Source organism: Mirounga angustirostris, unplaced genomic scaffold, assembly GCF_029215605.1.
Source record: "Mirounga angustirostris isolate CCGP_5_RB_7025 unplaced genomic scaffold, mMirAng1.0.hap1 SCAF_2, whole genome shotgun sequence".
Classification (NCBI taxonomy): domain Eukaryota; kingdom Metazoa; phylum Chordata; class Mammalia; order Carnivora; family Phocidae; genus Mirounga; species Mirounga angustirostris.
This window is the reverse complement of record NW_026991710.1, coordinates 61,661,079-61,674,372: the sequence shown is the minus strand read 5'-3', so window position 1 is coordinate 61,674,372 and position 13,294 is coordinate 61,661,079. Positions and strand designations below refer to the sequence as shown.

Below are 13,294 nucleotides of genomic sequence, written 5' to 3'. Positions count from 1 at the left end.
AAAGAGTCCTAGACCAAATATACTGAGAACCCTAAAGGGGAACAGTTATGAAACTATGTGTGCAGTTTCACACAGTAAGAGCATCTAGGAAGAAAAGCAATCAAATCCTGCAGGAACTGAAGAGGGTTTCAAGATTTGGAAAGCCACAAGTAACTTTCACATCTCAACAAATCAAAATCTGCAAGCAGCATATACTATTTACACAAATGACTTAATAAGGGGAGGGTCATCCTCAAGCCAAGAGCCTCCGCTGGGAGGGTTAGGAAAAGATGGCCATATCACTAACGGAGAAGAGGTATTAGTATTACATGAAAACCACATTCAGCATATGATTTTCCAACCAACTAGAGAAAACAAAGGTCTACACAATCAAACCAAAGGGGAATCAGATGACCCCTCGCCCAAAAACCCACCGTGACTTGCAAAACAAGCCTAAGTCTTGGAAAAAGAGGTCCCAAGAGCCAGAGGCGGGCAGGGTCAGTCACAGTACACTCCCTGGCTGTATTTGCCAAGCAACCTTCTCATTAGAATGTGGCCTGTGTGCAGAGAAATTGTATTGATCTTCCAACCTGAGTATGCCGGTGTACTTGCTACCTGTTGCCTTTCAGTATAAATAGGCATTCAGGTCAATACATCACTCTTTTGTTTTACGTGAGTCCACCCCAGAGAGAGGTCAATTCTCAAGTGACAGATTCGCTTCCAGTATCTCCAAGACTGAGGCCAAACTGTGATAAAGAAATTCTACCTAAAGGACTTCTGGTAACCAGATAGACAGCTTATCTTGGAGGCACTCCAGCCTCACTTCAAGGCCTTCCCGCGAAAATACAGCAAGCGCTTTTTCTTTTGAACCACAAAATTAAGAAACAATTACAAACAAGGAGTGTAATTCATTAATATCTTTATTTTGAGTTGCAATCTATTATTACTTCAAAAAGATCCACTTCAGAAAACATCCAACGGATGCTGACTTACCATTCAAAAAGTAAGTCATCAATGTATGATTTATAATACAGAATACACAATAAATTATATTTACATGCAATGACTAGACTACCACACACACAAGGTAAAAAAATACAGCATTTTTATGTACATTTTTTAAGATTTACATTTTCATATACAATTTATAAAGTTAAAAAAAATTCTCTGTACAAAATCTCATGTGTACAGAGTTTGTAAATCCCTATTCTTATGGCTGTACCACCACACAGATATGCTCAAAACTAGAACACTACAAACACTTTTTTTTTTTTAACTTCATGTTCAGTCTTGGCACCCATATACTAATATTATTTTTGAAATGTGAATTACAAAGGAAATAAACATAATCATGCAGACTTTTTGAATATAAGAAATAAAATATGCTACTAGATCAACATTTATCAATTCCACAGTTACCTAGTTCTCTTCAACTTCCTGCACTGCTTTCATACAGGTGCATGCATAACTAACAGATTATGGATTGTTTTAATAACATTAAAATAATACTATAGCCTGACAATACTTAGGCATTAAAAATGCAACTATCTAACAACCATAGCCTGTCGAGTATTTCTGCTTTAGCAGAAACTTCAATTAACACATTACATACTAAAATTCACAGAAATGTCACTATTATAATTTCTAAGTTTATAGAGTCTGCATCAGAGAGTAAGTAATCATTTAAAAAACAACAAAACAAAAAGGTGTATGACAATGAAGAGTATATTCTCTGTTCTGAGACTGGGAAGTAGGGGAGATCTATGATAAGCCATTAAAGGGTTATCCACGGTCCCTGCTAAGGAAGCACTTGTACACTCCCAATCTGTTTAAATAAAGACAGGTGAAGGCTTTATAAAAAGTTTAAGCTACACTACTCATCTTTAAAAATCTTCTTGAAAAGTAACAAATTGAAGGTATCAGCACCTTCCCTCCTCCCCCAAGTAGCTAAAGATCAATGAGAAAAATAAAGTGCCAATGTGTAAAACATTGTTAATCGTTTAAGAGGCACTAACCCATTTGATGGCTTAGGATTAAATATGAAAATAGGCCAGATCTGATCTGAATAATAAATAGAAGGTAGGTATTCCAGTCTATGCAATTTCTGCCTAGGTGGGGGATGGACCAGAAACTACCTACTCCATTTATTGCTTTGAAACTTGTACACACACTTTAAATTCTGACACAGAACAATTAGATTTCTAAGATGGAAAGCACAGTGTCTGTGCCACTTTGAAGTTGAAAAAGAAAGTGCACTCTTGATCACTGGAAGGAGAGCTGCTGAGACTCTCTTCACAACTCATATCTTCACAAGAGTCCTCACTAAAGGGAGGAAAAGAGACAAAGATTCCATTATTTAGAAAATACTTTAAGGTTTTAAAAGCCAAATAAAATTACTAAACAAGTATCTCCAGTCTCAGGATTTTTATATTCAAAATTTAAGATTTACAGAGACAAAATTTAACTTACAAGGATTTCCTAAAATGAATTGTAATCTATTGTAATCTCCTTAGAAAATAGATTTTGAGAGGTTTAGACAAATGACTATCTGCCAAACTATTATTCTTGTACCAATTAATAAATATCAGGAACTAACTGTACAATTCTAAGCATTTTAAATCCAGTAAGTGGAGACAAAGGACAACGTATCTCCCATCACATGGTTTTGATGTCTTTCTTGCATTAATAATTGTATCCCCGATACTCTCAAACCAAGAAACCAGTAAACTATAAAAATGAAACTTCTTGTTATCTCTAGGGCATAAAATAACCAAATCTGATAAAATTAGTCCTTTTATGAACAAAAATTAACCTGACCAAGACAATGGCATTTGACAAAATTAAAGTCGGCCGCGTTAGTGGTGGTGGTGGTTCCCTTTATTTTCCAGTCATTTAACCCACAGCCTCTTCCTGAGGCACTGGATTAGGAATTCATACTAACCCTGAACCAGAATGCCACTTCAGGTTTTGTTTGTTTTTAAACTAAACTCTACTTCAATGAGCAAGGAAGATGTGAAACAACCAGTTTTCAAAAAGGGAAGGAATGAAGTAAGTCAGACAGGGGAAAGACAAACACTGTACAATCTCAACTTACGTGTGGAATCTAAAAACGAGAAAAACAAAAACCAGAATTCATAGATTCAGAGAACAGATTGGTGGTTGCCAGAGGCAGGGGATGAGAATAGGTGAAAGTGGTCAACAGGTACAAACTTCCAGTTACAAATCCTGGGGATGTAATATAGAGCATCATGTTTTGTTTCATTTTTTTTTTTAATAAAGAAAAAAGAGGGGGGATGTGGGGCGTATACTTCTAAATCATCACCTACTTTAGTAAAACTACCTCTAGCTAATTTTCCCACCTGAAGAAATGATGCTATTGGAGTAGGGGCTTTCTCTAATACCCTGTAATATTCCCAGGTTCCATTTTTGAGTATAAAACCAGTGTTACTTACTATGGGTAAGTCTAATTAGTCAAGGAACCTGCTTACCTTTCACTTTCATCAAAACAACCCCCCTCTGGTATCGTTGGCAGCTCAGGAACACTGTAGTAGCTGTTGTGGAGGTTCTGGGCTGTGCGCCTTGAAACAATCCAAACCAATTTCTTAAGATCTGGTTTGCAACATTCAGGAGAAGAATATTCGGCTAGGCATTTAGAAACTAACTCCCTCCAATAAATGAACTCGGTGTCATTAACCTAGAAAAAATATTTTAATGAAGAGGTTAAATACCTTAGAATCACCCTATAATGCCTAAAATATACTGAAGCATGGCTCCCACCATCAGATATTATTTGATACAGGATGTGACCTGGGCATCAAGATTTCTTTAGAGCTCCACAAGTGATTCTAATGAGCAGTCAAAGTCTGGTAACCACTGGTTTAAAGGAGGAGCACTGTAGGTATAAATAATTTACATAGAACCTAATAAAAATCTTTGCCTATTTTAAGAAAATACACTGACCTAAAAACATTAGGTTTGTTAACCAATCTATTAAGTATATTCTTTAATAGTCTCAATGAAAGGAACTTAACATAATTTAGGTTTCTTTAACATAGCATTGTGTGGATTGCTAAAAGTATGCATTTACATTAAGACACCAGATGTATGCTAATAGAGAAGTTAGCAATATGACAGAAAAGGAATTTCTCCGAAAGAGCACAGTTCCTCCACCACTGAGGAGTGCCCCAGTTGGTTAAGCGTCTGCTTTCCACTCAGGTCATGATCCCAGGGTCCTGGGATGGAACCCTGCATGGGGCTCCCTGCTCAGCGGGGAGTCTGCTTCTCCCTCTCCCTCTGCCTGCCACTCCCCCGACTGTGCTCTCTCTGTGTCAAATAAAATCTTTAAAAAAGAGATATTTCCAGATATTATAAAAGGTTTAAATTAAAACTAACAAATTCATGATTTAAATGAAAGCTAGAGGGGCGCCTGGGTGACTCAGTCGTTAAGCGTCTGCCTTCGGCTCAGGTCAGGGTCCCGGGGTCGAGCCCCGCATCCGGCTCCCTGCTCGGCGGGAGGCCTGCTTCTCCCTCTCCCACTCCCCCTGCTTGTGTTCCCTCTCTTGCTGTGTCTCTCTGTCAAATAAATAAAAATCTTTGAAATAAATAAATAAATAAAAGCTACAAGTTATCTGCCAAAAACAAAATACTTCACAATACTTTCATCACGAACAGAAGATAATTTTGTATCATCTTTGTCTCCATTACCACCTAATCCAGCTACATCTTGACCCCCTTGTAATCTGGCAGTCTCACTTCTCATTCTACGGACGCCTCCTTCTAGGTATCTAATAACCTCCTTCAATTCTTTTTACACTGGGTCTTTCATCAAAATTCAATACTCCTGACTTGCAATACTTCTTGAAAACCTTTTTCCAACCTGACAGTGCACTTGTCTCATGGACCCTCCTTCCCTTGCCTCCTAAGGGGGAAACCACCAACAATGAAAACCCAGAGTTTCAACTGACCCCTAAGCAAAGAACTCCCATAAGTTTCTTATGGTTTCTACTATTATTTCTTCATGAGAAATTTCAAATTTCAATCTCCAACTACAACTTATCTTCTGAGTTTTTATTCCAGGCTGCCAAATATCTGCTAAATACCTACCCACCTGAAAGACCTACAAGAACCTAAAGTCACACTTCTCCGATCACAAATTAATTTCTCTCAAACTTCCCTTGATGGTATCAATATTCTCCCCATCATTAGGTTCAAATCTTGGCCATTTGTGACTCCTTGTCTCATTTCCATGCTTGGCTTCCAAAACTATTTGAGTTGGATATCCTTACTCCTGCTTGTGACTATCACCTAGACATTCTAACACTAAGCCTACATTAAATGATTCCCAAACCCTTCTAGTCCACCAGCTTCCTGACCACAAGCCTTTGCTACCCAAACTTTCATTGTCTAAGATTCTTTTGGTCCAACCAGTCATTGTGCCTTTCACAGTCTGCCCTACTTCTGTGCTAACGAAACCCTAAAGCACTCCCTATTAGTATTAACACCCCTTACTGCAAAACTTATTGGGCCGGCCAGACTAAGAGGTTTAAAAAGAAAAACATGGCTGAAGTTATTTTGGTAATGCTACTAATGGGATGATGATTCAGCCCTATAGATGTAATGGACTGCCATTAGTATATTTACTAAATCTACTTCCTAGTATGTATTTTAGAACAATGTGCACATAGCAATGTGGACCACTGTGTTACCAACTGGTGAGAATACCAGAGAAGGGACAAAACATCTGAACACAGAAAGAAGCTAAGCTAAGTGATCAGGTTCCCCTTCTAGCTTAATACTGTCTGCGTCAAAGCTGCATTTTGAGAACTTCAACACTTGAGATACAAGAAAAAAGTATAAAAGTTAAAAGCCCCATAAAGTATTACTTAATGTTTAAATCACTACAGCGGAAAAAAAAAAATGAAACATTAGGAGAGAAATCTGCTTTAAAGAATAAGAACTGAAGATAATTTACCTTGGAATGTTTTTTAACAAGCAGAAGAATTTCCAGTAATTCAATGGATTTCAAAGTTTCTACTTCCAAATTGAGAAGGCACAAAGCTAACACAGATGGCTAAAAAAAAACAAAAAGAAAAAGAAAAGTAAGTATTTTTTAAAAAATTCAAAATAGAAACAGTGAAACACGTAAGCAAGCAATCAACTTACTTTTGCCTTTGAAAAAATAAGTCGGCAGTTGCAAGCTTTCAGCTGAGCTTCTAGTTTATCTAGACTCAGTATTTCTTTCCTATACAATTAAAATATAAGACAAAATATTTATTTATTAAACTTCCAAAGATTTAAATGATTTTAAGAACTTGCTGCTGAAAACTCAAGTTGAAAATTTAGAGGAGTAAAAATATAAATTTCACTGGCATTGTAACGGTTAGCTACAGCGATGCTAAAGTACAAAATTTTTATTTGTAATCCCACTGACCTTTCTGATGTATGACAAAGTACAATGGTATGGTATAAGTGCAAAAAGTTTAAGGCAGTAGTTGCTTCCAATTCATAGTGCAATTTTTCTGAAATTATTTTTTCCATCCGTTTTATGTCAGAAGCAGTACATTTACATTGACTAATCCGGATTACATCATGGGTGGATGGAATATTGCATTCTTCTTCAACTATCCTAGCAGCCAGCAAAAAACAACAGACTCCAATGCAAGACAAATGTTTAGGTTTCACCTGAAAAACAAAAGAACAAAGGCTTCTTCTAACAACTGTCACTCAGATTTAGCAAAGCAGGCACTTAAAAGATTATAATGGTGTCCCTAACTCTTACGACCAGAGCACAATCTAGCTGCTTCAAGGACTTACCCTTATTCACGATTATACTTAACCCTTTTTACATTTTAAACTGAGTTAGCTTCCCATTTAAAAAAAGCATTAAGCATTTAAATTAAGTAATTTAAATACAAATTCAAAAGGTAGGTTTCTAACACTGAATCATACTTTGTATTTCAAACACGAAATTCTCAACAGTACAGTCTCCCCCAAAATAAATTAAGCCTTTCAACACGGAAACAATATATACTTCTTTGGATATAAACATAATATATGCGACTTATCTTTTTATCTTCTTCTCTATTTAAGTATCATCCCACATTTCAATGCAAATTTGCCCAAGAGAAATATTGCATCAGTTGTGCAGAGTGGAGCATATGTAAAAGCTGCCAAGGACAGATGGCTGCCCTTTTCTTTTCAGTGCCCTAAAAACTGACCCAGCAGCTGACAGCAATCCTATTGGCAGAAGAATCACCACATTTTTCTAACAGTTTCTGGTTAATAAGAGTACGGCTCCCTGCTTTGAAAAGACTTCTCACAGGGAAGGCAGTTAGGTCACCTTTAATATACTGCTATACTTCCACTTGTCATGTTTCGCATTAAAAACAACTAAGCTCCAAGAGAAACGTGATGGGAGATAAAAATATGAAAACCTTATTTTGAGGACTGTACACATATATAGGGAATACCTAAAAACAGTGGCCTCCGTTTTGTCACATCTTCAAAGAGAAGGTATATAAACGGTAACAGCAAAACCTAACTTAAAATACAACACAGTTAATTCTGTAGTCTCTCACTCTGGCACTGAAGATCACAATTCCAATTAAAATGTTTATATGTAGTGACATAATTACATTCACTTGTCAAACATTTAACGAACCCTTGTATGCTAGGCACTGTGCTGGGCACTAGGTTTAGAAATAGAAAGATGCATATGCAAAAACGATTAAATACCTTCATAAGAGCCAAGAATCTATCTAAAATATTGACAGCCAGAACAAAAGTTTCAGTGCAAGATCCAAAAAAGTTGGTTAAACTCCTTAAATCTTCTACTTTGGCATTTCTCAATCTTGGACACAAAGTGTTATCATCCTGCAATAAAAACCAACAGCCAAAGTTATGACTTTCTTAGAACTAGATGGGTAAATACACACAATTAGATTCAAATAAGGTAATTTTTTTTCTTAACCTTCAAGAATATGGGAGGAAAGAGTATTTAACTAATGATATACTTTTTCAGATACAAGACACGTGTATATATATATATCATGGCTTTTTAAAAATATACAGCATAAAAGAGCTTCAGCAATCCAATATAAAGTGAACTGCTGTCACACTTCCAGAGGGTTAGAGCAAATGTAATTCCCCTATAATGGAGATAGTTTGTTTTCTTTATTTAAAAAAAAAAAAAAAAAACCTAAAAGTCTACTATAACGTATTTATGGGCAGAGGGTATTTCCACAAATGAATTACTCCATTCCCAGGGAGTGTCCCACCCAGAAGCTGCAGGTTGGGGGTGCCACATTTGAAGAAACACTTCTCTGGAGTTAGTATCACTCTCATTCTTGCATAACCCTGTAAAATTTATCTTACTATTCTAGAAGACAAATTTCGGTCTTAAGAAACTTTGCAGCCTTTAATCTTGATTCAACTGGGCGGGGGGAGTCATCCTTCTCCAAGCCCTATCAGCTGCTTGAGCAAGAAGGTATCTTTTCTGGGAGCTTACCTCCGGGGTAGCCTCGATCAAGCTTAGCCCTTTTTCTCGAGGTTGGAATCTCTGTTCCTGTTCTAGATAGAGGTTCAACAATCCGAAGAGCTGGACCCCTTCACGACCCGCCAAATACTCTGCCCCCAAATCCTTCATCTGCAGCAAAGACACCACGCAGTTAGAGGGTATCCTGGGGGGAAGGTAACAGGGGGGAGTGGGCAGAAAGAGCTAGTGCCAATACCTCCAGCGAGAGGCGCCCCAGCACACCCCGGCGGGCAGCGGGTGAGGGGATCAGTCACGTCCTCCAGAAGCCCAGCGCAATCCTCCCCCACCTCCAGGGAGGTGTGGCAGGAGGAGGGGCCGCGGTCTGGTCCGCCGGCCAGCGCTGGGTCAGACCGGCCGGCCCCGGCCTCCTGGCCGTTTCACAAACAGGAAACTGTCCCGGGGCGGCGGTGTCCGCACGGCCGCCCCACCTGAAGCCCTGTGCGGAGGGGCTTCTCCCCGCAGAAAGCTCCCGGGGCAGCTACGGCAGTGGGTCTTGGGGTGGGCGCTTTGCACAATAGGGGGGAGGGGAGAAAAAGTCTCGCGACTGAACAAAGAACCGGAGGGAGGAGACTCCCGAGCCCCGCCTCTCCCGGGGAGCCCAGCTCCAGAAGCCCCTTTCGCTGGAGTCCAGCCCCCAAGCCTTTTCCATCCGCTACGGCAGAGCCTACTCCGGATCCACCCGAGTGGCAAGACCGTGATCTGAGAGAGCAGCAGGGTGGCGTGGCCCATCAGTCGGGGGGACAGACGTTCGGCCCACCCCGTGCCGGACAACACCCGGCCATCCACTGATGCCCAGGTTCCTCAAACTGTGCTGAGCTCCGGGGCTGTCAATCCAGGAAGCACCACCCCAGCGAGCCCCCGTGACAAAATGGGGGGGGGGGCAACCAAAGAATGGTCTTCAGCCTCCTCGACTCTCTACTCCTACCTCCAACATTTTTCCACGTCCAGTGCCCACTCCCCCGGCTGAGGGTAGGACCGGAGTCGCCCACGTGGCTGAGGAATGGGTACTCCCGACACCACCCCTCCCTCCAAGTCCCAACCACGAACAAAGAAACCCCGCGATCCCCCGCGAGCCCACTCACCGTGCCGGAGACGCGCCTCCACCAGCCCGCGGCGTCACGGCCCAGTGAGGACTGGGCGCGGCGGGGACGTCCGAACCTGTCTCCGGAGGTCAGGGACCCGCCGCCTCAGCGGTGCCCCCGGACAGGCATCGGACCCTTCCCCCCCTGCCGCCGCCTCCTCGGCCTCACAGCCCGAGCTTCATCTCGCTCCCTGGGCGCCCACCCTCCAGCTGGGGCGCAGCGCCGGCCCCTCGAACCCTGCCCCTCTGCCGGCACCGCTGCCTCCACAGCGGAGGCCGAAGCAAACCCCTTGTTTTTGTTTTGAGTTTTCGACGCCCCCAAGGGGGCGGGGCACGTGACTCCCCGCGGAGGGATCCGCGGCTTCCGCAAAAGACTTTGAAAAAGAGTCCCGCCCCTATACTACTGTCCCCAGCCGGATTTGTGCCCTCCTCCCCTCGCCTTTGCTTTGCCGAGCCACTCCTCCCTCTCGATCTCAGGGCAGAGCGTGAAATCTGGGAGTCGGCTTTCTGCGATTGATCCTGAGGGGGGAAGGAAAAGGAGTGATAGGTTTGAGAGGCGGAAGGAGATAGTTTCTGGTCGCATTGCACCTTTTAAAGGTCCCCATTTGTTTTGTTTTCGCTGTTTTGAAAAGTCCGCCCAAAGCAGCCAGCTCTCCGATTGGATACTGGTAGAGGGATCAGAATGCTGAGCATCTGATGCACTCTCGAATCTGGATTGGCTGACTGATTAGCCTTCGAGCCCTCTGATTGGCTTTCGTCTTATCCAGAGCTTCTATCTTCCTTGGGGCCTTAGCAACTCTGGGGTCTGGATTGCGCATGCCTGATAGCGCCGAAGGCATTTATAGACCTGATCCTGGGGTTTAGTCCTTCCCACCCCCACCTCCATCGGTCCCTGCCGTATGCCCCTCGTACCTCCAGAGAGCTGTAATAGCGAGGACCCCTTTATTTTGTTCTGCGGGTCCATTGTGCTGTAACAGTCAAGTTATTATAAAATTGTTGGGGTGTTTACTGGAATTTTTACGAGTAAAATGCTCTCATCTCTCGTATATGCTTTAAAGTTTTTCGTACCAATGGAGATGATAGGTGAAACGAGATTGGCAAAAAGTTAAGAGTTGGTGAAGGTGGGTGATTGGTACAAGAGTGTTTGTTGTAACTAGTCTTTTTAATTTGATGTGCCTTGAAATTTTTCTGTAATAAAAATAAATGTACAGGGGCGCCTGGGCGGCTCTGTTGGTTAAGCAACTGTCCTCGGCTCAGGTCATGATCCTGGAGTCCCGGGATCGAGTCCCGCATCGGGCTCCCTACTCGGCAGGGAGTCTGCTTCTCCCTCTCCCACTCCCCCCTCTTGTGCTCTGTCTCTAAAATAAATAAATAAAATCTTTAAAAAAAAAAAATGTACAAGGGGGGGACTTAAAAGGAAAAACTTAACCTGTGCATACTGATGAGGGCACATAAACATTTAATAATTATAATATCTTGCCTCCAGAGGTTGTAATTGTGCTGTTGTTTTAATGAAAACTCCCAGACGCTTCTTGGTCCTCAGTCACCCATAAATTATCATTTATTGTCCATTATAATTAACGTTATTATTAAGAGGTGACACCTCTTCTGAGGCGAGCAAAAAGCAGAACAAGGGTGCCTTAGGCTAGAGAAATCTTCACACAGAACATCTTTAGGGGATGTAAGAGACTCCCTTCTAATATATATGGTTACTTTCTTTACTTTCTCCCTCCTCAGTCCCCGGCCACTGTCAGCCAAATACACAAAGCAGTAAATAGCATATTCTTGAGTTCTAATCCAAATAATCAAATCCAAGGAACAGATTTCTCTGTGAATTGTTTTGTTACTTGTAAAATATGAGAAGGCACACAGCACAGCTTTAGAAGCAATTTTATCTTCTTTCCAGAGCAGCTGAAGAATTTTAGAAATAGATCCCTTTACATATTTGCTGGGACTAGACACGGGAGTCTGGAGCTCAGAGCAACTTGGGGAAAGGGGAACTGGAAGAGAAAAATCCTATTTCAGGAAGATGTGGCCTTGTTCAGGATTTTGGAAAAGAAAATTACATTAACAGATTACTTTCAAATGTTTACAGGTTGCCTAATTTTGTGCACTACTTTTGTGATCTTTTATTTTTATTTTTTTTTTAAAGATTTTATTTATTTATTTGACACAGCGAGAGAGGGAACACAAGCAGGGGGACTGGGAGAGGGAGAAGCAGGCTTCCCGCGGAGCAGGGAGCCCGATGCGGGGCTCGATCCCAGGACCCTGGGGATCATGACCTGAGCCGAAGGCAGACACTTAATGACTGAGCCACCCAGGCGCCCCTTGTGTGATCTTTTAAACATTATTAAAACTATTGTTTTTATTTGACATAAACTTTTTTGCTGGAAAACATAAATGAGGGTATGCAAATAACATGGAAAATAAAGCTAAGATTAGAATTCCACAGATAACAGCTCATTGCAGTATATAAAGAGGCTCCAGAGAGAGACAGAAAGCAGCTGGACAGAAAACATGTACCATGAGAGAAAGGAGAGTTTGTGGCCAAAACATGAAGGAGGTTGGGACTTTTTCAAGTAGGAGGGCAAAGGTAGAAAAGGAACATAAGATAAAAAAATAAGTGATGTGAAAGAGGAAGTGCAAAATTATGTGGTAGAAGATTTTTTAAATAGAGATGGCATAAGACAAAAAGGAAGAGAGTAAGAAATAAGAAATTGTCCTTGACTTAGATCACTGTTAGAAAGTTATATGAAATGTATTCTATATGATATTTCATAATTGATATTTTTTTGTATCTTTTATCAGACAGCCTTTTGAATGATTAGCAGTTCTCTAAGAATGGGACAAGAAAGCTTGCTAAGTGGTGTTCAGTTTCCTGGCTTCTTGGCAGGCCCTATTTAGTATAGGAGAAAAGACTGATCAAATTGTCCAATATGGAGCCCTTTATCCACTTCAGTCCATTTACCTTTTTAAGGTAAAGGAAATAGCAATCATTAAAAAATATTGGTCAAGTATAACTACTTGAACATCATCATTTTTTTCAAAATACCTCCTTTCAACAATGATGATATTCTGGGGGAGAAAATGATGCAAGTTTTCTCCTTTTGTTCTGCTGATTTTTTGATTTGTGGTTATTACAGCCTTTATTTTTTCATCTTTTCTTTCTTTCTTTCTTTCTTTCTTTCTTTCTTTCTTTCTTTCCTTCTTTCTTCCTTCCTTCCTTCCTTCCTTCCTTCCTTCCTTCCTTCCTTCCTTCCTTTCTTTTCCTTCCTTCCTTCCTTCCTTCCTTCCTTCCTTCCTTTCTCTCTTTCTTTCTTTCTTTCTTTCTTTCTTTCTTTCTTTCTTTCTTTCTTTCTTTCTTTCTTTCTTTCTTTCTTTCTTTCTTTCTTTCTTTTCTTTCTTTCTTTCGACAGATTTTCTCCAGGCTCTATTTTTCTGTCTTTATCACTTTGGTTTACTTTGCTATAGCTGTGGGAGCTATGGGTCTTATTTATTTAAAGGACATTCTCCCCTAGGCACCTGTCAGCTACCTTTCAGTCCTTCCTCAGCTTTCTTGTGGGTGACTTTCGTGCATCAGGCACACATACAAAATAGGGAATCAGATCTCTGGCAGTCCCCAGGAAGGACTTTGAGGGGATTTATTTCATTAGAAGATACTTGGTCTCCTACAGCACAGCGGGATTGGGTGAAACCCTGTC

At 41.0% G+C, this 13,294-nt stretch overlaps 1 protein-coding gene across 2 annotated transcripts; it reads right to left on the bottom strand.

Moving 5' to 3' along the window:
- Nucleotides 1–881: 881 nt before the first annotated feature.
- CCNG2 (cyclin G2) lies at nt 882–9,900 on the bottom strand. Of its 2 annotated transcripts, XM_045880941.3 has the most exons (9): nt 9,595–9,900; nt 8,709–9,017; nt 8,486–8,623; nt 7,714–7,851; nt 6,410–6,660; nt 6,142–6,220; nt 5,951–6,049; nt 3,468–3,673; nt 882–2,301 (listed from the first exon to the last, which is right to left on the bottom strand). In XM_045880941.3, exons 3-9 carry the CDS (start codon nt 8,621–8,623, stop codon nt 2,181–2,183), a joined length of 1,032 nt encoding a protein of 343 aa, XP_045736897.1. In that variant the 5' UTR covers nt 8,709–9,017; nt 9,595–9,900; the 3' UTR covers nt 882–2,180. The 2 variants fall into 2 exon arrangements, with proteins under 2 accessions (XP_045736897.1, XP_045736896.1); XM_045880940.3 differs by lacking the exon at nt 8,709–9,017 and having other exon boundaries at nt 9,595–9,899.
- Between the last annotated feature and the right edge of the window lie 3,394 nt (nt 9,901–13,294).

What these genes read in the sequence shown, in the direction of transcription:
- CCNG2 (XM_045880941.3), bottom strand. Translation starts at nt 8,623, where the DNA reads ATGAAGGATTTGGGGGCAGAGTATTTGGCGGGTCGTGAAGGGGTCCAG. An exon ending in TTATTTTTTCAAAGGCAAAA is followed by an intron (nt 6,050 to 6,141) that starts GTAAGTTGATTG and finishes GTTTTTTTTTAG; the next exon opens with CCATCTGTGTTAGCTTTGTG. An exon ending in TTGTTAAAAAACATTCCAAG is followed by an intron (nt 3,674 to 5,950) that starts GTAAATTATCTT and finishes TATTTTTTCTAG; the next exon opens with GTTAATGACACCGAGTTCAT.